This window comes from Nerophis lumbriciformis, linkage group LG05 (genome assembly GCF_033978685.3).
Source record: "Nerophis lumbriciformis linkage group LG05, RoL_Nlum_v2.1, whole genome shotgun sequence".
In the NCBI taxonomy this organism is placed as follows: Eukaryota; Metazoa; Chordata; class Actinopteri; order Syngnathiformes; family Syngnathidae; genus Nerophis; species Nerophis lumbriciformis.
In genome coordinates this window covers 49,638,338-49,663,630 of record NC_084552.2, presented here as the reverse complement: position 1 = coordinate 49,663,630, position 25,293 = coordinate 49,638,338, and the positions used below count along the sequence as shown (strand labels likewise).

Genomic DNA, 25,293 nt, shown 5'->3' with positions numbered 1-25,293 from the left:
ATTTTTGCATGTCGATCCTCAAAAGTAGAATCAATTTAGAATTGTAATGAATAAAAATCGTGATTTGGATGTAAATGTAGTTATTCTTTAGCACCTTCACTGCGTAACTTGTAAACTTGATTATCTGTGCATAAAAAAATATATATTCCAAAATTATTATCAAAAACAAATACATAAATATATCCTTAGTCAAGTTGACTTAAGATTTTAAAGCAAGTTACCCATCAATCTGTTTGTAAAAAATATAACAAACACAATTGCCTCTGGAAATTGTGTAACGAGGCTAATATACAGTACAGGCCAAAAGTTTGGACATACCTTCTCATTTCAATGCATTTTCTTTATTTTCAAGACTATTCCTTTGTAGATTGTCACTGAAGGCATCAAAATGATGACACCTGTGAAGTGAAAACCATTTCAGGTGACGACCTGTTGACGCTCATCGAGAGAATGCCAAAAGTGTGCGAAAAAGTAATCAGAGAAAAGGGTGGCTATTTTGAAGAAACTAGAATATAAACATGTTTTCAGTTATTTCACCTTTTTTTTGTCAAGTACATAACTCCATGTGTTCATTCATAAGTTTGATGCCTTCAGTGACAATCTACAATGTAAATAGTCATGAAAATAAAGAAAATGCATGAATGAGAAGGTGTGTCCAAACTTTGGGCCTGTACCTTATGTATATTTAACGTACATAATTATGGTTGCAAGCGGCTCTCTAAAAGGCAGCCATAACAGCAGTGTGGCCCTCACTAAAAACAAGTTTGACACCTCTGCTGTGGGTGTTGCATCGTTTCTATACATTTTGAGCTAAATGCTAATGTTAATGGGTGAAAAAGGTATAGAGATGTTCAAAAGTAAATGCTAGCATTAGCAACTGGCAAAGAGATGCTTTGAGCTAAATGCTGACAAAAGCAAATTGTCCAGAGTTGCTTGGAACTAAATGCTACATTTAATTACAGTAAGAGTCTAAGCTAACAATAGTGTTAATTGAGTGTTGCCAATTGTTACTTTGAGGAAGCTTTGCGCTAAATTAGAAAAAGAGAGAGTAAAATGCTACAATTAGCATGGTTTGACTCGGGTCCTGTGCTGGGTAATTCAACCAACAGAGCATTTTTGTTCTTCGAGTCGTACCTTGGCCATTTTGTACTCTAAACTACAGATGCCTGCGCATAGATAAAAAATGGCAAACCCGTTCAATGCAGTTTGGGTACATTTATACCATATATGAATGATTCATTGACGGTGTTCTTAATTTGTGACCTCACCAATTGTGCACATTCAAAACCGACCATTTAGAGGGGGTAGGAAGGGAGGCGAGATTGTTTTATAAATACCTCCGCCATGCCGCTACGCTTTAAATTTCAAATTTTCAGAACTTACGCAGAACCAAAATGCCCAACAGCAGGTACCAATAGCTAAGAAAATTTGGTTTTGCGTGATAGGGCCCATTTAAGTGTTGAAATGTGTTACTTCACATGGAAAAACCTTGAGCTACGTTAGCGGGGTAACACACACAAAATGTTGGCGCTAAATAGTAACATTAGCTGGAAGAAAAGCACAACGTTACTTGGAGCTAAATGCTATAATTAGCTTGATAAAAATGAGTGTGCAAATGTGTTTTTTTCATTTGAAGAAACTTGTACTATAAATGATAATGTTAGCTGGTCAAAGGCACATATACAATTACTATGAATTCATTACCATGAATTGATTTACGTGGTACAAGTTGAAAAACTTATTCGGGTGTTACCATTTAGTGGTCAATTGTACGGAATATGTACTGTACTGTGCAATCTACCGTATTTTTCGGAGCATAAATCGCTCCGGCGTATAAGTCGCACCGGCCGAAAATGCATAATAAAGAAGGAAAAAAACATAAGTCGCACTGGAGTATAAGTCGCATTTTTGGGGGAAATGTATTTGATAAAACCCAACACCAAGAATAGACATTTGAAAGGCAATTTAAAATAAATAAAGAATAGTGAACAACAGGCTGAATAAGTGTACGTTATATGACGCATAAATAACCAACTGAGAACGTGCCTGGTATGTTAACGTAACATATTATGGTAAGAGTCATTCAAAAAACTATAACATATAGAACATGCTATACGTTTACCAAACAATCTGTCACTCCTAATCGCTAAATCCCATGAAATCTTATACGTCTAGTCTCTTACGTGAATGAGCTAAATAATAATTGATAGTTTACGGTAATGTGTTAATAATTTCACACATAAGTCGCTCCTGAGTATAAGTCCAAACTATGAAAAAAACTGACTTATAGTCCGAAAAATACGGTACTATTAAAAGTTTTAATCAATCAATCACAAATGGAGCTAAATGCTCAAATTAGCGGGCTAAAACACATCAGCAGATGGCTAAAGTTTATTACTAACATGTATTGTTTCTGAATTCTGCGTAAAATCCTTTTGCACTTTGAGGACTATTTAGGAATTCTGACCTCTGACCTTACAAACACTCAACGAAATTCCCACAGATTCACTCCAGAATCTTCCAAAGTCTCCCCGTAGGCGTGGAAGCTGACTTCCCATAGGTGTCAGGTGTCTTCACACGTCCGTCCTCAAAGTGTGCTCAGCAATGCAGTCACCAATGAATCAGGACACAGATCAAGAAAAAAACATGGAGGGAAAAAAATCTATTTCTACGCCGTGAGGTCGGCCGCGGGGAGGCAGCGCATACACGCGCGGTGTGGCAGTATCGCGGCGCGTCACCGTGTGCGAGCATCTCGTCCTGACAGGTGCCACACAGCGTCCATGCGAGCGGCCATCACACGAATCTCGCATCGGCCGCCTGGAGGGCCGTCGGCCTAACAAGCGGGAGGATGGAGGACGGAGGACAGGATCAGTGCACACGTTCACACTCTGAACAGGGACATGGAAGCCAATCAGCAGAACTAATGTGGGCGAAGAAGGGACGTTATTGGTGGTGGTGGGTCAGAGGGGGGTGAAGTGTTTTAATAGGCTTAGCATTGATGGAAGACGGCAGCATGATGAAGAGCTAGAAAAGTGCGGGACAGGGGGGGGGGAAGAAAAAGCCACAAGGACGCCAGCCTGGTCTAGACAAAGTCCTCGTAAATCCAGTTAGCGGACGTCTTGACAGCCACGCTTGTTGCCATGGCAACACAGGCTCGTCTGAGTGCTATCAATATCTCCCCAGAGAGATTGCTCAGGATGGAAGGAAAAAGAGCACCCAACTACACCCGAAGACCACCCAGCGATAACTCCATGATGCTGGCAGCTAAATGCTAACACTAGCAAAGAAAACACAAAACGATTGGAGCTAAATGAGACAAAGCAGAGAACAAGATGTTACTAACATTAAGCTAACACGTGTTAAAAGTGTTTTGTTTGTTTAAACTACCAGTAGAGTGGGAAAACAAGTTCACTTTATATGCTTAATTGTACAATTAAATTCAATTGTATTTACAACCCGCAAAGTATGTGAAAACACTGTCTAAACATCACAAAATGCCACAAATTCAGTTGGCCATTTTGAATATTCCGCTCCGAATAACTTTGGCAATTTCCGTAGATTCCATGTCACTGCAGTAACGCTTCTGACCATATAATCAGATCAGTCATATTGGAAATACGTACGCAAAAATTGGAAAGAGATGTGCTGTTTATCGTTCACAATCCTTATGTGGGACAACAACACATATTGTTGGCTTTTTATACATTCAAAATCGTAAATAAATAAACAATCAAAAGTCCGCCATAGCGCCCATTGTACCCTTTAAAAAAACATCCAGAAAACGCCAACAATACTCCATTTTCATGTTGTGACCTCTCCTTCACCATGACCATGTCTCCAATAAACAAATCAAATCACAGCACAGCAGACCTTAAAATGTTGTCAGACATGGAACAAAATCCTCGACAAAGGTGGCAAAGTGTATGCTGTTGCACTGGACATTAAGGGTGCATTCGACCAGGTTTGGCACAATGGCCTTTGTACTAAGCTCACCTCAAAGGGCGTAATTGGAAGACTGCATGTCTGGCTACAGAACTACCTTCAAGGAAGAACCATCAAGGTTGTGCTTTCTGGTCAATCTTCATTTTCACTTCCCATCAACGCATCTGTACTCCAGGGATCAGTTCTCGGCCCATTACTATTGTCCATCTTCATAGATGATGATGTGGAACAATGTGAGAACTCCATATTCCTGTATGCGGACGACTCCACCATCTTCGCACCTACAACAACATTAAATGGACTAGACTTAGCTGCATCGCTAAACAAACACCTGGAGAACATTCGAAAATGGGCTGACACCTGGAAGGTCACTTTCGAGCCCAACAAGTGCAAGGCTATAATCCTGTCCAGGAAGAGGAATCCATCCAGCCCGGATCTCTTCTTTGTGGACACTAAAATCGGGCTTTGTGAGGCGATAGAGGTTCTGGATATTTGTATCGACTTCAAACTAACGTGGACCAGCCACCTGTCCAACATCTGCAAGCGTGCTGGTCAACATCTCTGGGCGCCACGTAAGCTGTCCAACAAGCTTGACGCTAAAGGCAGAGCCAACATCTACAAGAGCCAGGTCAGGAGCATTATGGAGCACTCTTACCTAGCCTGGATGAATGCCGCTCAGACCACACTCGGGCAGCTCGACATTATCTTAAAAAAGGCTCTTAAAATCATTGGCGTGGATGAGGACTTTGCCCTAAAGCAGTTCGCCAATAGCAAGCTGTGTCATCCACGAGCAGTTGCAGCAACAACTGCCGTTTATAAGATGCACACCCCCAGCTGTCCTGCGGATCTTAAAGCACTGCTACCCCCGGCCCACATCTCAAGTCATATCACCCGGAGTGTACTACCAAGCCATGCCTTGGAAATCCCAAAGTCAAACACAAAATGCCTCGACAGGAGCTTTCTCTACTCTGCTATTACAATATGGAACGGCCTTCCCCCTGTGGTTGTTGGAGACATTACATCAAGCAGTTTTCATGCCTTTAAGAACAAACACCTCCTCCGTTTGTGACTGTACCGTAATCCTTTATAGCACAAGGACTTTCAATCATCAAACATTTTGTTTATATATACTTCTGAGTAGATGCAGATCAGTGATAGGTTATTTGAATACATTGTCTTAAAACTGAATCTGCAAAAGAGTGATTAAAAAAATGCATACATATATACTCCTGTACATACTGTACAGTATAAATGTTCAAACTAAAGATGGCTACGCTAAATGCTACCATTAAAAATAGAGATGGTGGAAGCAAGATTATTTAAGCTAAATGTTAAAATTAGGGTGCTCTGTGTTTTAAGTGGTAACATTTGTTCCTCACGACAATGCTGATAGTAACGTTGAAAGTAGAGGTGCTTTGAAGTAAATGCTAGTACTAATGAGTGAAAACAAATAGACATGTTTGAAGCCGTATGTTAACATTAGTAGAGAACTACCACTGGGTTGCTAGGTCGCATTCAGTCTTTTCACTAGCTTGATGCAAACGTGAGACATGAGCAAGGTCACGTTGTTAATTTAAACGGTAAAATCAGTTGTAACATTTAAACTGAATCAAATGGCATTTTTTTTGTAAAACACGGTTGTTTGAAATAGTGATGTGCGGATCGTTACTGAAGTACCGCCAATATCAGATATTCATGCCCCAATATTAGTTCTCACATATAAATGTCGATACTTTTGATACTTAAGTCATTTGAGATATCAATAACAAGAACAGTGTTAAGTGACTAAATCATTGCGATCTTGTCTAAATGAAACGAGATTGGTGGGAACTACTTTTTCTTCTGCCAAGATAAGTACTGTAACGCACAAGCATAGCAGCACGATCTGCTCTGCTCAGTCATTCAGTCTGTTGAAACTATGGTGGAATGTAAACAAAGCTATTACAGCTCTGCAAACAGTCAAGCGGCTGTGTGACATATGTCGAAAAGCAATAATCATTACTAAGACATTCACATATTACTTAAAAATGACATACCGTATTTATACTGTATGTATGTACTGTATATTATATATATACACACACACACACACACATTTGTATATACATACATACATACATAAGTATACATACATGCGTATACATTGTACTATTACTGTATTAAATTAAAATGATCAAAAACCCCTGATTGATAACCACACTGATAAAATGATGGACTGACTAGCGTTAGCTGGCTAGCTCGCTTAAATGCTACCATGAAAATAAGAGACATTAAAGTCATTCCACGCTAAGAAAAGTCATACACCAATCCAAACTTGTATAAAAACATTACTGTCTTAACTACTACGATACAGTATTCACATCAAACATAAAGGCTGGGCTGTCTTTGCACAAAGTGATCAATATATGCTCCACAGTGTTGCGTTGAAACAGACTGTGACTTCAACAGGAAGAGAGCTCGCGTGACATCACACAAACCGAAGTAAAACAAAGTGACCACCCAATTTGCATTCATCAAGAAGCATTCTGAAACGTTTACAAATTGAAATGGAAAAATATAAACATATAAAAAAAGCCACAACAATATTTATTGTTTCCTCTGCCAAAAAAGTATATTGTGTGTCTATTTATTTCAGTTTAAAAAAACAAACACTTGTTTAAAAGATGTTTGTGTGTGTATAAGTACATTTTAAAACACATTCAACAATACCACAATAATAATGAAAACCATGATATTTTGGTCACAATAACCTTGATATGAGATGTTTATATTGTTAAATCCCTAATATACAGTATATGACACTACACTAATCTCACATAGGCAAATGAGCAAAAAAAAGTCTAGATTTATTCAGGTGTTTCCAAAATAATTGATTATCTAGGTGTCATTAAATTATACATGGCAAAAGCAATTAAACAGCCATAGTAAATCTTTTTTATTTTTTTAATTTAAAAAATTTACTGGCAATTCAAATGAGTGACTTAGTATTGGAAAAACAGCAAGTGCATGTATCCTTTATTGTAGGCTCTTTGGAGACACTACAATCAGAGTTAATAATAAATAAGATCACACCGCAGAATAATGGCATCATTTTGTATCGCTCTGTGATTTTACATCGATTGAAGATGATTCCCCAGGAGCAGCAACACTTTAAATTCACTACATTTTCAATTTTACTAGACATATTTGAGCCTCAATTTCACTTGGTATCGGATCGGAAAGAAAACCAATGTTATTGTATTTCACTCGTTTGAGACAATTGTTTATTTATTTATTTATATATATTTACTTATTTTATATATATATATATATATATATATATATATATTATTTATATATATATATATATATTTATTTATATATGCACCTTATTGCTTTTTTATCCTGCACTACCATGAGCTCATGTAACGAAATTTCGTTCTTATCTGTGCTGTAAAGTTCAAATTTGAATGACAATAAAAAGGAAGTCTAAGTCTTGTTTCCTGCTGCAGGCCCAGTAACACTGACATAGCCACAACGCCATTAGTGTATAGTTTTGAATAGAGATGTCCGATAATATCGGCAGGTATCGGCCGATAAATGCTTTAAAATGTAATATTGGAAAATATCGGTATCGTTTTTTTATTTTTTATTATCGGTATAGTTTATTTTTTATTTTTTATTAAATCAACATAAAAAACACAAGATACACTTACAATTAGTGCACCAACCCCAAAAAACTCCCTCCCCCATCACACCAAAGGGTTGTTTCTTTCTGTTATTAATATTCTGGTTCCTACATTATCCATCCATCCATCCATCTTCTTCCGCTTATCCGAGGTCGGGTCGCGGGGGCAGCAGCTTAAGCAGGGAAGCCCAGACTTCCCTCTCCCCAGCCACTTCGTCCAGCTCCTCCCGGGGGATCCCGAGGCGTTCCCAGGCCAGCCGGGAGAGATAGTCTTCCCAGCGTGTCCTGGGTCTTCCCCGTGGCCTCCTACCGGTCGGACGTGCCCGAAACACCTTCCTAGGGAGGCGTTCGGGTGGCATCCTGACCAGATGCCCGAACCACCTCATCTGGCTCCTCTCGATGTGGAGGAGCAGCGGCTTTACTTTGAGCTCCCCCCGAATGACAGAGCTTCTCACCCTATCTCTAAGGGAGAGCCCCGCCACTCGGCGGAGGAAACTCATTTCGGCCGCTTGTACCCGTGATCTTGTCCTTTCGGTCATGACCCAAAGCTCATGACCATAGGTGAGGATGGGAACGTAGATCGACCGGTAAATCGAGAGCTTTGCCTTCCGGCTCATCTCCTTCTTCACCACAACGGATCGATACAGCGTCCGCATTACTGAAGATGCCGCACCGATCCGCCTGTCGATCTCACGATCCACTCTTCCCTACATTATATATCAATATATATCAATACAGTCTGCAAGGGATACAGTCCGTAAGCACACATGATTGTGCGTGCTGCTGGTCCACTAAAAGTACTAACCTTGAACAGTTAATTTTACTCATTTTCATTAATTACTAGTTTCTATGGAACTGTTTTTATATTGTTTTACTTTCTTTTTTATTCAAGAAAATGTTTTTAATGTATTTATCTTATTTTATTTTATTTATTTTTAAAAGGACCTTATCTTCACCATACCTGGTTGTCCAAATTAGGCATAATAATGTGTTAATTCCACGACTGTATATATCGGTATCGGTTGATATCGGTATCGGTAATTAAAGAGTTGGACAATATCGGAATATCGGCAAAAAGCCATTATCGGACATCCCTAGTTTTGAACATTGCATACAATTTCCTACTGCATTCAAACGAAACGTCGTGAGGCAAAGTGCAGGACTAATAGAAGGGAGACAATTAAAGGGGGAAAAGGAATGAGGTTAAATATAGAAAAGAGATCAAGAGTCAAGCAAATGAATCAAACAACGACACTTAACTGTCTCCGTTGCCGTAAAAAGAGAACGTGCCGAGCTAGCTTTTACTGAGGAGCAATTACCAGATAGATGGACTTCAGTTGTGTTATTTAAAGTCATTGACAGGCGGTCAGTGGGGTCAACGAGGTCTGTATATAGACCGGATGTGTACAAGGAGGTGCTAACTGGAGGCTATCTGCAGCTTAATACAGATAACTGTGATAGCTAACGACACTCACAGCCTTCGTATATGTCGGTGGGGATGTGGACGGCCGTGGTGTTGTACGACACCAGGCGCTTGAAGTCCGGATCTACGTGGAAGTCCTCAGGGACATAGCGGTTCTTCTTCTCCGTCTGGTTGAGCTGCACAAAGAAGGTGAGTTAGTAAACATGTTCACACATGTATTGACACTCTTGTTAGATAATTTTACTGGAAATTACTTTTGATAGCTAAAATAACGCTAATTTACTTCAGTTTGTTACAATATGAATTCATTATAGTGTCTTTTCTGGGAAAGCTTTCTTCAGACTCAGGTTGGCTAATATTGTCCTACAGGTAAGTGGTAGAGCACCACCTGCTGCTTTGGCATACACTTAACACCATAGGAAGGTTATTTTTATTTTTTTATTTTTTTTATTTAACATACCATATCTTATAAAGATGATTTCAGCTAAATTCTAACATTAATGGTGAACATGAACATAGATATTTGAAGCCAAATGCTAACAGCAGATTTAGAACGAACGGTTGTTGGGAGTTAAAAATAAATACATATTTAATAGGGGTGTTAAAATTTTTTAGATAGATTCTTACCATATGTCCCGGCAAGAAATCTGCGTTCAAAGAACTCCGGCTTATTAGTGATTCCCAGAGCCCAAAAAAAGTCTGCGGGCTACAGAGCGTTTTCTATTCGGGCTCCAGTACTATGGAATGCCCTCCCGGTAACAGTTAGAGATGCGACCTCAGTAGAAGCATTTAAGTCCCATCTTAAAACTCATTTGTATACTCTAGCCTTTAAATAGACCCCCTTTTTAGACCAGTTGATCTGCCGTTTCTTATCTTTTCTCCTCTGCTCCCCTCTCCCTTGTGGAGGGGGGGGGGGCACAGGTCCGGTGGCCATGGATGAAGTGCTGGGACCCGGGGTGGACCGCTCGCCTGTGCATCGGTTGGGAACATCTCTGCGCTGCTGACTCGTCTCCGCTCGGGATGGTGTCCTGCTGACCCCACTATGGACTGGACTCTTACTATTTTGTTGGATCCACTATGGACTGGACTCTCACAATATTATGTCAGACCCACTCGACATCCATTGCATTCGGTCTCCCCTAGAGGGGGGGGGGGGGGGGGGGGGGGGGGGTTACCCACATATGCGGTCCTCTCCAAGGTTTCTCATAGTCATTCACATCGACGTCCCACTGGGGTGAGTTTTTCCTTGCCCTTATGTAGGCTCTGTACCGAGGATGTCGTTGTGGCTTGTGCAGCCCTTTGAGACACTTGTGATTTAGGGCTATATAAATAAACATTGATTGATTGATTGATTGATTCTTATTTGTAACTTGTATTCTTAATCGTATTCTTCATTGGTTAAAAAAAAAAAGATTAAAAAAATTTAAGTTATTTAGTTAAATTTTTATCTTCCCAGCCTCTTAGACAAATTATATTGTTGACGTAGATGCCCATATCTGCTTTACAGATTGACTTTAGAAAAGATTAGTGTTGGATGCTTCTTTTGTTGCCTAATTTGTATTTGACTTTAGTAAAATTTGGGTGGAATTTTGTTAAACAAAACCAGTTTTATTTGAGGTATTATTGAATTGAATTGAATTGAAGTATTTATTTCAAACCTGCACAGTACAACAACACCCTTTTTTTTTTACATTTTGGCAGAGACATTTATGCAAGGCTTGAAAAGGGGTTGGATGAAACAGATGCTTATAATATCCCAACCCCTCTCACTCATTCCACATTTAACATAAACAATATAATACAAGAACAATACTATACAAACAAAAACAAGAAAAACTCCTGTACACTAACAATACAATAGTACCACTGTCAGTATGAGACAAGACAAGACGAGACAAAACACACACACACACACACACACACACACACACACACACACACACACACACACACACACACACACACACACACACACACACACACACACACACAGGCCCAAACACTCTCTGACCATACACCTCTCTCCCATCGCTCTGTGCTGAGGGCATCACTCTCTTTCCTCCCCATACTTCTTCAGTACTTCTTTTTTAAACAGTGTTTTAAATTGAATCATGTTAGAACACGTTTTTAACTCGTCCCCTGAGTTGTTCCACAAAGTGACTCCACGCACTGAAATGCACAATGATTTTAAAAGTTGTTCTACATTTAGGCAAATATAATTTGTTGTTTCCTCTTAGACTGTAACTATGGTGAGCATCTCTATCCTGGAATAGGTTCTGTATATTGGATGGTAGAGAGTTTTGGGATGCCCTAACCATAATTTGAGCAGTTTTAAAGTTGATCACATCGTGCAATTTAAGTTGCTTTAACTCCATGAATAGTGGATTTGAATGATGTCTGTAGTGAACATTGGACACCAATCCACAATCTTATAGAAATGTATAAGAGCTGTTTACCTAGTTTATGGAGGTATGTAGTTATTCATAGAACTGGCACCCAATGATATGAAAAAGTATTGATTTTGAATCGAGAATTTATTCAGAATTGCTACCCCGGATAATCGAATCAAATCGTGCGGAGCCCAAAGATTCACATCCCTAAGATTTATACTATATATTTATGAAAATAAATAAAATAATTAATAACTAATTTTAACTTCCTTATTCAACCACATTTAATTTAAATGCATCCTATTTTGATAGAATACCAAATTAAAAAAACAACATTTTAATAGCTAAACTAGCATTGTAGTCAAGATGAGAGTGTAATAAATAAATGATAAATGGGTTATACTTGTATAGCGCTTTTCTACCTTCAAGGTACTCAAAGCGCTTTGACACTATTTCCACATTCACCCATTCACACACACATTCACACACTGATGGCGGAGCTGCCATGCAAGGCGCTAACCAGCAGCCATCAGGAGCAAGGGTGTTGCCCAAGGAAAACAACGGACGTGACTAGGATGGTAGAAGGTGGGGATTGAACCCCAGTAACCAGCAACCCTCCAATTGCTGGCACGGCCACTCTACCAACTTCGCCACTAATAAATTCATACATATTATATTAAAATTTCAATTACTTATGGTGTCTTTTCCAACAAATGGTTCTTTAGACTTCTGCTTGGCTGATATAGCCCTACAGGTAAGTGTTAGAGCACCGCCTGATCCTTTGGCATGCACTTGATAGCCTAGGATTGTGTTTTTATTTACAGTATAAACAAAACCCAAAACCAATGAAGTTGGCACATTGTGTAAATTGTAAATAAAAACTGAATACAATGATTTGCTAATTCTTTTCAACCGATATTCAATTGAATAGACTGCAAAGACAAGATACTTAATGTTCGAACTGGAAAACTTTGTTATTTTTTGCAAATATTAGCTCATTTGGAATTTGATGCCTGCAACATGTTTCAAAAAAGCTGGCACAAGTGGCAAAAAAGACTGAGAACGTTGAGGAATGCTCATCAAACACTTGGAACATCCCACAGGTGAACAGGCTAATTGGGAACATGTGGGTGCTATGATTGGGTATAAAAGCAGCTTCCATGAAACGCTAAGTCATTCACAAACAAGGATGGTACCACTTTGTGAACAAATGCGTGAGCAAATTGTCGAACAGTTTAAGAACAACATCTCTCAACGAGCTATTGCAAGGATTTTAGCGATTTCACCATCTATGGTTTGTAATATAATCAAAAGGTTCAGATAATCTGGAAAAATCCCTGCACGTAAGCGATGATATTACGGACCTTGGATCCCTCAGGCGGTACTGCATCAAAATCCCACATCAGTGTGTAAAGGATGTAACCACATGGGCTCAGGTACACACCAGAAAACCACTGTCAGTAACTACAGTTTGTCGCTACATTTGTAAGTGCAAGTGAAAACTCTACTATGTATAGCGAAAGCCATTTATCAACAACACCCAAAAGCTGCCGGCTTCGCTGGGCCCGAACTCCTCTAAAATGGACTGATGCAAAATGAAAGTGTTCTGTGATCTGACGAGTCTACATTTCAAATTGTTTTTGGAAACTGTGGATGTTGTGTCCTCCGGAACAAAGAGTAAAATAACCATCCGGATTGTTATAGGCGCAAAGTTCAAAAGACAGCATCTGTGGTGGTAGGGGGTGTATTAGTGCCCAAGGCATGAGTAACTTACACATCTGTGAAGGTGCCATTAATGCTGAATGGTAAGTACAGGTTTTGGAGCAATATATGTTGCCATCCAAGCAACGTTATCATGGACGCCCCTGCTTATTTCAGCAAGACAATGCCAAGCCATGTGTTACAACAGCGTGGCTTCATAGTAAGAGTGCGGGTACTAGACTGGCCTGCCTTTAGTCCAGACCTGTCTCCCATTGAAAATGTGTGGCGCAATATAAAGCCTACAATACCACAACAGAGACCCTGGACTGTTGAACAACTTAAGCTGTACATCAAGCAAGAATGGGAAATAATTGGTCTCCTCGGTTCCGAAATGTTTACTGAGTGTTGTTAAAAGGAAAGGCCATGTAACACAGTGGTAAACATGCCCCTGTGCCAACTTTTTTGCAATGTGTTGCTGTCTTTAAATTCAAAGTTAATGATTATTTGCAGAAAAAAAATGTGTTTCTCAGTTCGAACATTAAATATCTTTGCAGTCTATTCAATTGATTATAAAATGAAAGGGATTTGCAAATCATTGTATTCTGTTTTTATTTACGATTTACACAACGTGCCAACTTCACTGGTTGTGGGTTATGTATATACTGTACATATATGTACAAACCCCGTTTCCATATGAGTTGGGAAATGGTGTTAGATGTAAATATAAACGGAATACAATGATTTCCGAATCATTTTCAACCCATATTCAGTTGAATATGCTACAAAGACAACATATTTGATGTTCAAACTGATAAACATTTTTTTTTTTTTTTGCAAATAATCATTAACTTTAGAATTTGATGCCAGCAACACGTGACAAAGAAGTTGGGAAAGGTGGCAATAAATACTGATAAAGTTGAGGAATGCTTAACCAACACTTATTTGGAACATTCCACAGGTGAACAGGCAAATTGGGAGCAGGTGGGTGCCATGATTGAGTATAAAAGTAGATTCCATGAAATGCTCAGTCATTCACAAACAAGGATGGGGCGAGGGTCACCACTTTGTCAACAAATGCGTGAGCAAATTGTTTAACAGTTTAAGAAAAAACTTTGTCAACCAGCTATTGCAAGGAATTTAGGGATTTCACCATATACGGTCCGTAATATCATCAAAGGGTTCAGAGAATCTGGAGAAATCACTGCACGCAAGCAGCTAAGCCCGTGACCTTCGATGCCTCAGGCTGTACTGCATCAACAAGCGACATCAGTGTGTAAAGGATATCACCACATGGGCTCAGGAACACTTCAGAAACCCACTGTCAGTAACTACAGTTGGTCGCTACATCTGTAAGTGCAAGTTAAAACTCTCCTATGCAAGGCGAAAACCGTTTATCAACAACACCCAGAAACGCTGTCGGCTTCGCTGGGCCTGAGCTCATCTAAGATGGACTGATACAAAATGGAAAAGTGTTCTGTGGTCTGACGAGTCCACATTTCAAATTGTTTTTGGAAACTGTGGATGTCGTGTTCTCCGGACCAAAGAGGAAAAGAACCATCCAGATTGTTATAGGCGCAAAATTGAAAAGCCAGCATCTGTGATGGTATGAGGGTGTATTAGTGCCCAAGACATGGGTAACTTACACATCTGTGAAGGCGCCATTAATGCTGAAAGGTACATACAGGTTTTGGAGCAACATATGTTGCCATGCAAGCAACGTTACCATGGACGCCCCTGCTTATTTCAACAAGAATGCCAAGCCACGTGTTACATCAACGTGGCTTCATAGTAAAAGAGTGTGGGTACTAGACTGGCCTGCCTGTAGTCCAGACCTGTCTCCCATTGAAAATGTGTGACGCATTATGAAGCCTAAAATACCACAACGGAGACCCCCGGACTGTTGAACAACTTAAGCTGTACATCAAGCAAGAATGGGAAAGAATTCCACCTGAGAAGCTTCAAAAATATGTCTCCTCAGTTCCCAAACATTTACTGAATGTTGTTAAAAGGAAAGGCCATGTAACACAGTGGTGAACATGCCCTTTCCCAACTACTTTGGCACATGTTGCAGCCATGAAATTCTAAGTTAATTATTTTTTGCTAAAAAATAAAGTTTATGAGTTTGAACATCAAATATCTTGTCTTTGTGGTGCATTCAACTGAATATGGGTTGAAAACGATTTGCAAATCATTGCATTCCGTTTATATTTACATCTAACACAATTTCCCTACTCATATGGAAACGGGGTTTGTACATGGTTTAAGTTAAATGCTAACATTAAGGGAAATGGACAGATATTTGAAGCTAAATGTTAGCAGCAGCTTTAGAACTAACACTGGGTTGTTAGGAGCTAAAAACAAAAAAAAACTAATTTAGTTTGTAGCTTGTCTTTATATGCCAATTTTACTAAATTATGGCAAGTTTTCCAGTAAATTTCCTTCTTCAGACTTCTGATTGGTCTGTGCAGTAAACATACAGTGCCCCCTTGTGCATAGAGTCAACACCCCCAGGAATGTGTTTCATGTGTACAAATAATCATAACACCAAACAAGGCATACAATCATAGTGAAAAAACGATAAACATGCATACTTACATCATCTTTGGCATTGTAGTATGCCATTTTATCAGCCTGCAAAGAAAAAGACATTGATGACACAGTCTTTAAACGCTTTTACTGCTTTTTTTATTTTTTTATCTTGAGACATCCATCCATCCATCCATTTTCTACCGCTTATTCCCTTTTGGGGTCGCGGGGGGCGCTGGAGCCTATCTCAGCTACAATCGGGCGGAAGGCGGGATACACCCTGGACAAGTCGCCACCTCATCGCAGGGCCAACACAGATAGACAGACAACATTCACACTCACATTCACACACTAGGGCCAATTTAGTGTTGCCAATCAACCTATCCCCAGGTGCATGTCTTTGGAAGTGGGAGGAAGCCGGAGTACCCGGAGGGAACCCACGCAGTCACGGGGAGGACATGCAAACTCCACACAGAAAGATCCCGAGCCCGGGATTGAACCCAAGACTACTCAGGACCTTCGTATTGTGAGGCAGATGCACTAACCCCTCTTCCACCGTGCTGCCCTATCTTGAGACAAACAAGACAAAATATGAATTACACACTTCAGCCTAGCCCCTGAGGGGAGTAAAGAATAGATATCACATTAGAGCGGATAAATGACACGCAGCCAATAATATCCTTCCTCAGACAATCCAAGATGGAAGCTGGGTAATTAACTTTTAATGGAAAATGCATCATGATGAGCCTTTCTGAGCACTAATACATTGAAGTGATCTTAGCTTCTCACCTCACTGTTGTCCTGCCATTCGTGCTCCATTTGGAAGAGTTCCGCATCTGTTGCCAGCCTCTATGATAAAACAAATGAGTTACTATGAATATACTGTATACATCGTAAACTGTAAATTAGGACTTTCGGTGTGCTAAAATTAGACATATTGTACCCTCTCCAATAGCAAGTCCTAATGACTTGGTTAATGGGTTTATAATAGGCCTGGCGTTTAATCTGTACCTGGTCCACAAAGGCACCGTACTGTTAATTTCCCCTGAGTGCTGTCAAATCCCACTCCCTTCCTGGTGACTTAAACGCCACACAGGACTTGTGGATCTTAAGGAGGAGGAATAATGTTTAAAAATAGGCAAAAAATTAACAAAAATAAAGGGGAGACAATGAATTATTCAATCAGTCGTAGTGTGAAATGAAAAAAAGACATGGTCAAAGATCCCAGAGTGAGTCGGCGGACCTCAAACACGAAACCCTGCAGCGCTTTTCGTTTCTTTCCTCACTCATTAGGCCACTTATAACAACAAAATGGAGAATTATTCCACTGGTGATGACAAAGACATGGTGCACAACGGAGAGTATCCTCCTTTGTAAAAGTTGCATAATTCATCTGCGTTAAGTCGGTCACCCGCCCGGGTCTCATCGCCGCACACGTCCCATCCCGTCAAGTCAACAACTTGTGCCTCTTGGCTCAGCTCAGCCCGATGCTTTGATTGTGCTAAAATACTATGAGACTTTTCCAAAGACAAGCATCACTAAGACAGGAGAGGAAAGAAGAAAACATGGACGCTATCACAGATTACAGTATAATGTACTTATGTGTCAACCTTGGACCACTTAAACATGCCTGAAGCCTCTTCTCAAAAACAGGAGGGTTGCATCCTGGAAAACTTATTACTTTGTTACAATTCTCAATTAATATATATGTTTAATAAACTATGTCCATACATTTGAATACAATATTTAATAAACAGTTCAATATTATGAACATAAATATTTTATTATAGAATATAATACGTTGATTGTGTATTTGATATCGATAACTAGTATTAATATAAAAACTATAAAAAAAGTTGTAAGTAAAATCTTAGAAATACACTAAACATTTGCATTGACTTATTTATTTATATATATGTATACTATTCTATTAAAATAAAACCCATTTTTTTAGCTTAAAACTATTTTTAAATTCCTAAAAGTCACCCTTAGTCAAACAACTGTAGTAGAAAAGTAATAACCCTTTAATACACTTTAAAAAAATACTTAACAAATATTTTACAAATATATGATGGTCGAATAGAATAAAACTAGCATTGTATTCAAGATGAGATATGATAAATATATTACATTAAACTTAATACATATTTAATACTATATATTTCAAAAAATTAATAAAATATTTAATATTTAATTTTAACTTCCGTATTCAACCAGTTTTTAAATGCGTCCTACATTTCAATAGAATAACAAATTGAATAAAAAAAAACTTTAATAGCTAAACTAGTAATGTAGTCAAGATAATAGTATATTGATTAATTGCATTGAAATATGACCTTCAACCTAATACATACATATTGAATTCAATTTAATAACATATTAAATAAATAATTCAAACCAAATATTTATTTTAAAATGCATTTAATTAAACAAAAAAATAAATAAATAAATCCCAAAAATGTTTTAGTTTGATAGCTAAACTATCTTGATGTATTACATATAATGATATTATATTGAAGTTGATAAGTAAATACATATTTAATCCAAAATACTTATAAATACATTATTTAATAACTAACCAAAAGTGAAATGTAAAATGCTTGCAATATTTCAATAGGATAAAACATGTAACAAAAATAATAACATGTTTAATATTCTATGTAACAAAATGTTTATTCAATGTCCTGATAGACCTAAAAAAAAAAAAACACCATCAAAACAGTCTCTTGAAGCACAGATCACGCTTTGGTGTGACTTTAAGATCTGTCACCTTGTTTAAAACTCTCCCAAGGTTGCCATACATGTAAACAGACACCCCATCTACTCTCTCTACTTCCAAACAGCTACCACCTGCTGAGCGATGTTGTCAGGGGACCAAAACACGAGCATCTGCTGTTGATGACTGGCAACATGTTCCCTGCATCGCTTCTGTTGTGGGATCTTGGGATTCGAGTACACTTACTCACACAGTAACCATCACTAGTATTCACCATTGATACCAATATACACAACAGTAGTGCTCATGTACAACACACTAGCATGCTAACATGCAGCCCTCATGTGTGAGCGCAGCCTGTGATTAAGGCGTCAACGGCGGCGTCTAATGACTCACAGTTTCAGTTTAATAACACAGCCTTGCAAGAGAGAGCTCAGTGATCCTCTGTAATTACGCGCCACTACACAACGCTTAAAACGCTTCGAGGGTTGTTAGTCGAGTGACATCCTAATGAACATGAAAGTGTGGCGCGGAAACTTTAACAGCCAAGACGAGAGGGACGAAGTCTGTTTAAGTTGTTGCTAGGCGACCGGGGCGTCATGGTAACCCAGAGATGAAGAGGCGTTCCAGCAATAGAAGCAACAGGAGAGGCCGAAGCCTTTTTTGGGGTCGTGTACCAGCTTGCTAATGCAATGCCAGACCTTAAAATAACCCTGATTGTCACTCAAAGAGCCCGATCTTCAGCTGTCTGATCTCCTTTGTCTGGGTGGGGTCGAGTTGCTCTGTCTGGGCACTCCTGGAAAGTGGCCATGTTCTTTGGAAATGTCCCGATGTGCTTGGAAGAACCCTCCCCTTAGCAACTAGCCATACTCCACTGGGGGGTGTTAACCACAGCACCATCAAAGTGTTCTGGATAAGAGGAGACGTTTAATAATGAATGAGGACAATGTCACAGGAGTCAATAGGTGGCCTCGATATCTGTGTCCACGTCCGCAGAGATGCTCAGGTCAAGGGGATGGAACTAAATGGCCCAATGGTGTCAAAGTGTTTGTCCATGATTTTTTTTTAAATAAGGTAACAGGAATGCGATAGCTAGCAAGGCATTTGAAGGCTTCATAGGTTCTTCATAGGTTTAGGTTTACAAAGGACAAATTTGTAAACAAAAAATAAGAACAGGCTCTGTGGAGACATGGAAGCTGTAAGTTTGATAATTGTGTGTGCTGCTAACTAGAATTAAGAGTGGTTTACAATGATAACTGCTTACTACAAATGTTGACGTTCAAAACGATAACTGCTAACTAAATTAGTTAGCAATCACTATAACTACTAACGAGAAATGTTAGCGTTCACCACGAGAACTGCTAACGATATTAGTTAGAATTCACTACAAGAACTGCTAATGAGATAGTTAGTATTTACTCTTAGAAGTACGGAGGATAAATGTTAGCAATCACCATGAGAACTCCATCTATCCATTTTCTTCCACTTATCTGGGGTTCGGGTAAGTCTAAGTCGGTAAGCCCAGACTTCCTGCCTGGTCTCAAACCACGTTTTCCAGCTTCACCGAGGAGACGCCGATGCGTTCCTAGGCCAGCTGCTAGGCATCATTCCTCCAATGTGTCCTAGGTCTACCCTGGTACCTCCTTTAGGCTGGATATGCCTGGAAACCTCATTTGCCACCTTGACTGACTTCTCTCAATGTGAAGGAGCAGCGGATCAACTCCGAGTTCCTCTTGGATGACCATGCTCATCACCCTAACTCAGGAGAAACTGCCAACTAGAAATGTTAGTGTTCACCATAAGAACCGCTAACGAAAAATGAAAATACTTGGCTCGGTAGATGGGTATACAAGTCACAAGGTAATCATAGAAACAGGCTAACGGGTTTTAACTTAATGTCCGGACAAGTCAAGTCAAGTCCGGGCACTCACCTTCAGGGCCTTGGCGCGGTTTTGCAGCAACTTCTCAATGTTCCCGGCAGCTGTGGCCACCAGCTGCCGGGCGTCGTTGGACTCCACGCTGAAGTGTGTTTGGTGGTCCTGATAGATCTGAAGAGGAAAGCACAAAAGCCAAAGGTCAGGAGAAACCGATAACGAAGCTGCCAAAGAATTACGTTTTTTTATGTTTGTTTGTTAGCTTGCTATGGTAGCGGAATTACCACTACTTAATTTTAATGTGAATTTGAAGTAACGGTTAGCATTATTTGAATTATATAATTATATGGCAACACTAAATTGGCCCTAGTGTGTGGATGTGAGTGTGAATGTTGTCTGTCTATCTGTGTTGGCCCTGCGATGAGGTGGCGACTTGTCCAGGGTGTACCCCGCCTTCCGCCCGATTGTAGCTGAGATAGGCTCCAGCGCCCCCCGCGACCCCAAAGGGAATAAGCGGTAGAAAATGGATGGATGGATGGATGGATCTCTGCCAAAAACGAATTATGGCAAGAGATGTTTTCATCTATATGCGGTGGCTTTGTTAGCAGGATTGCGCAAAAAATCCATACATTTTTACAAAACTTCATGGAGAGGTGATACATGTGTTGAGTAAAAAACAAATGCAAATTTAAAGGAAATCTGAATTGAAATGTGCAAGTAAAGAGCGACAAAAGTAGCCTGCAGCCAGTAAACCTCGGAAAGCTTCTATTTGATGTTTGATGGAGTCAAGCGATCAAAGAATCATGTCATCTTACGTAATAATAATAATGATAATAACAAAAGAAAAAGACATGTACTGTGCAATATGTGGAATAACAAATGCCAAACAGCCAATTATTCTGCAGCCTGGAGGTCTTTTTCTTCAATGTCCAACATTCAAGTGAACATTATATTGGTTCTCCTCAGAGCATTGCTTTAGTACATGAGAAATATTAAAGGGCAGCTCTATTGATATTCCTGGAATATACTAGTACATGTCTCTGCTCTGGCAGGACTCACTGAGGTGTGTTTGGTTTTTTTTACGACAATTTAGTGCAGTTTTTAGCAACATTCTCAACATTTTAAAATTAGTAGCTGTAATAAAAAGACGCTATGATGTTTTTTTAGGGCTGCAAACGACCTTCAGGAATGTGCGCCAGGCACTTGTGTTGTGTTGTATTACCAACCTTCTAAATAATGTCTTGGGTCTTAAATATGTTTGTTCATAGTTTTTGACAGTAAAACCTGCTAAAAACGTTAACCTAAATATCAACAGAATTTCATCCAGATTTAGCAGAAAACACTTACATTTAACTTCAAATCTCATTGCATTTTTGGTGCTTAAGTGCAGTTTTGGCTACCCTTTGTTCACTTTAAAAAAAGAAAGAAAAAAAGTACTTCAGCTATGACAATAAATTCCATTCTATTACTTTCTTGCCTCATTTCAATACTCCAGCAAAGAAAATTGAGATATACTGTGATTCACCATTAAGGACCGCTAACTAGAAATGTTAGCGTTCACCATAAAAACTTCTGACTAAAAATGGTAGCATTCAGAATGAAAACCACTAACTAGAAATGTCAGTGCTTAGTATTTACCATGAAAACTGCTAACTTGAAATGATAGGATTCCCTGTCAGAACTACTTAATGGATATGTTACTGTTAGTGTACCAACTAGAAATAGTACCATTTACCATGAGAACCACTAACTAGAAATGTTACCATTTACTATGAAAATCTGTTGACTAGAACTGGTAGCATTCTTCGAGAGAACCGCCAACTACCTTTGTCAAAACTTTAGTGCTTACCATTAAAACTGCTAACTGGAAATTATAGCATTCACTGTCAGAACTACTTACTAAATAGGTTACTGTTTAGCATTAGGCCTACTAACTAGAAATATTATCGCTGACCATGAAAACGGCTAACTATCAATGGTAGCATTCATCGTGAGAACTGCTAACTACAAATGTTAGTGTTCACTGTAGGAACTGAGAACTTATAACTAGAACAGTGGTTCTTAACCTTGTTGGAGGTACTGAACCCCACCAGTTTCATATGCGCATTCACCGAACGCGCACCGTAATCATAAAATTATGTGATTATATTAAAGAAATAATAATAAAGGTATATTTTACGAACAGAAAGTTACAGGAAAGTACACATGATCCCATGTTTACATCTCATTGTGCAACATATGAATGTTTTAGTGGGAACTAAATGCGATATCTGAAAGGGGTTCACATTATTTCCAAACAGGACCCCCCCACCCAGACATATAATACTAGTACACAGCTCATGAAAAACAATAGGTTATAGTCATTGTAAGTGGGCTAAAACACTTATATTACAAAATAATATCATGGAAATGACTGCTGTCATTTGATTAGAATAATAAAACATTGAACTTGTTATTTAGTCAGGTTTGGGACAGGTGTGCTGCAGGTTTGACCACAGTGCATGTGCACGTCTGACGTCGCTCACATGTGCTCAACTGAATGCTCAAGGAGTTTTTGCGTTTGCTCACACATATGGAAAATTAGAGGGAACATTGTTAGGGGGGTATCCATAATACGCCGACAGGGAGAAGTTTTTATTTACACGATGAGTTGGGTGTGTCTTGACCTCTGCGACGGAGGCTCTGCCAAACCCATGAGGCCGACTCACCGAACCTCTAGGGTTCGATCGAACCCAGGTTAAGAACCACTGAACTAGAACTTTTACTAGTAACGAGTAATCAAATGAATTACTTTTAGGACCGTTACAACGCCGTCAGCGATAGCTTGATGTAACGTGGCAGGCTACTTTTGATGTGGTTATATGTCAACACAAGACAGCGTCAAAAGTGCAACAAGTTCAATACAGGCAATATCTTTTTACTAGTGAAAGCCACAATAAAATGAACTTGATATCAAACAGGTAGAGGCACAATCACACTGTGACACAGCAGACAACAACATACGCATACGTACACAATGGGAATATTGAACAACAAATCAATGATTGACGTGACAAATTTGCCATCCAAACAACACACCAATTATTGACAAGAAGATCGAAGAAGCCATCGAAGAACATTCAATCTCTTTATTAAGCAGAGGTAACACAATCCGGTGAAAAGATTAAACAGAGCTGGCGTCAGAGCCGACAAAGTGCGCTGCTAACTGCTAAAGCTAACTAACAGATCCGTTGAAACCCTTGATGACATCACACGTCACTAGGCAACAGGCCCCGCCTTTTAAAAGCACAGATTCTGCAAACTATGCGGTCATATCAAACATCTCTCAAATGCCAGATATTTAAAGTTTTTTAAAGTATCGTATCAATTACTTTCCCCAGTAATTAAGTACATTTATTAAAGAGTAATTCCATTAGTAATTTAATTACTCTTTTGCTAAAGTACAGAGTAACAATAATTAAAAAGAAAATTCCCTCAGAAATTTTCATAGGCCTGATCTGTGCCCTGGACCTCTGGCCAGGGGTCGCTGGAAGCCAGCATACTTTTAAGAGGGTGCCCAGCAACCGAATCCGTGAGTTTTAAGTATAACCGTACAAAAGGAGCTACAGAGCTAGCCTAAAACATTAGCATTCTAACATTAAAATGCTAACACGTACCATGTGCGCTAACGTTGGCATGCTAACAGTTAGTTATATGACTAAGGTGTATGGCTGCGGAAGTAGAGAAAAAGAGTGTAAAATTAGCTGAAAAACTCAACATGCTAATGTTAGCTTGCTAGCATGCTAACAATTGCATGCTAACAGTAAACAAGTGTCACATACCAAGTTATATACTCTGGGGTAAAAGGGTTGCAAAACCAGCTAAAAAAGTTAGCATACGAGCAAGCTAATGTTAGCATGCTAACATTGGGCTGGCAGGGTTAGATTATATTAGATTATACAGTGATTTGTCAGCTATTACACACAGCTAAAATGGGGAAGTTTTGTTCAGATGGTGTAGTGTATATTAGCTAACATTTGATTATTTTGTAAGTCTTTTTTTTAAATTATCCAAATACAATTAACCTATTTTAATTATTAACCCAGGAGAGCTCAGTGGTCAACGCCCTCAAATATTAACTTTCTACTACTATTCCCACCCAGCTCAGGAACTCCACTCACACACTCTCTGACACACTCTTCCTGCACAAGACCCAGATTAGCCCAGTGGTTAAGACTGTTGACTTGGAATGAAAGGTACTGGGTTTGAACCCCACTCTGGTTGACAGTATTTTGTTCCACCTCCATCATACTTTACTGAGAAAGAGGTCCTGGATTACACGTGTGTGTGGAACAAAATCCTCTTTCACAATACCCAGGATAGCTCAGTGGTTAAGACTGTTGACTAGGAAAGTAGGGTGCTGGGTTTGAACCCCACTCTGGTTGACAGTATTTTATTCCACCTCCATCATACTTTACTGAGCCAGGAGTCCTCGATTACATTTGTGTATAGAACAAAAACTTCTCTTCACAATACCCAGGATAGCCCATTGGTTAAGACTGTTGACTAGGAAAGTAGGGTGTTGGGTTTGAACCCCACTCTGGTTGACAGTATTTTATTCCACCTCCATAATACTTTACTGAGCCAGGAGTCCTTGATTAAATTTGTGTATGGAACAAAAACTTCTCTTCACAATACCCAGGATAGCCCAGTGGTTAAGACTGTTGACTCGGAATGAAGGGATTCGATACGTAACTTACCGGTACACAACTGTGGCTGGAGGCATCAAGGTGACATATATTGTGGCTCTGTCACCTCTCCCATGTAATGTTAACATAAATCATTATTTAATTAACTTTTATGAAATCCAATTATAATTAACCTATCTTATTTTAAATTGTACCCAGGAGGGCTCATTGGTCAATGCTCTTTATTATTAACTTTCAACTCCTATTCCCACCCACCTCAGGAATTTCAGTCACTCCGTCACACACTCACACACAAGTAGCCCCTGAGGTGTCATCATTGACTATTTGTCAATTTTTTATTATTATTATCTTTGGAATATACTTAAT

The 25,293-nt window shown here is 39.2% G+C and overlaps 1 protein-coding gene across 4 annotated transcripts in view; it reads right to left on the bottom strand.

Moving 5' to 3' along the window:
• The window catches only part of LOC133606006 (voltage-dependent calcium channel subunit alpha-2/delta-1-like), a 115,763-nt gene that overhangs the window by 57,120 nt on the left and 33,350 nt on the right, over window positions 1–25,293 (bottom strand). For all 4 annotated transcript variants that reach the window (XM_072913290.1, XM_072913291.1, XM_072913289.1 and 1 more), the window contains 4 exons: window positions 20,297–20,413; window positions 16,439–16,498; window positions 15,719–15,754; window positions 9,085–9,208 (listed from right to left, as the gene is read on the bottom strand). In XM_072913290.1, coding sequence (XP_072769391.1) covers window positions 9,085–9,208; window positions 15,719–15,754; window positions 16,439–16,498; window positions 20,297–20,413 — 337 coding nt within the window. The remainder of the gene's footprint in view (window positions 1–9,084; window positions 9,209–15,718; window positions 15,755–16,438; window positions 16,499–20,296; window positions 20,414–25,293) is intronic.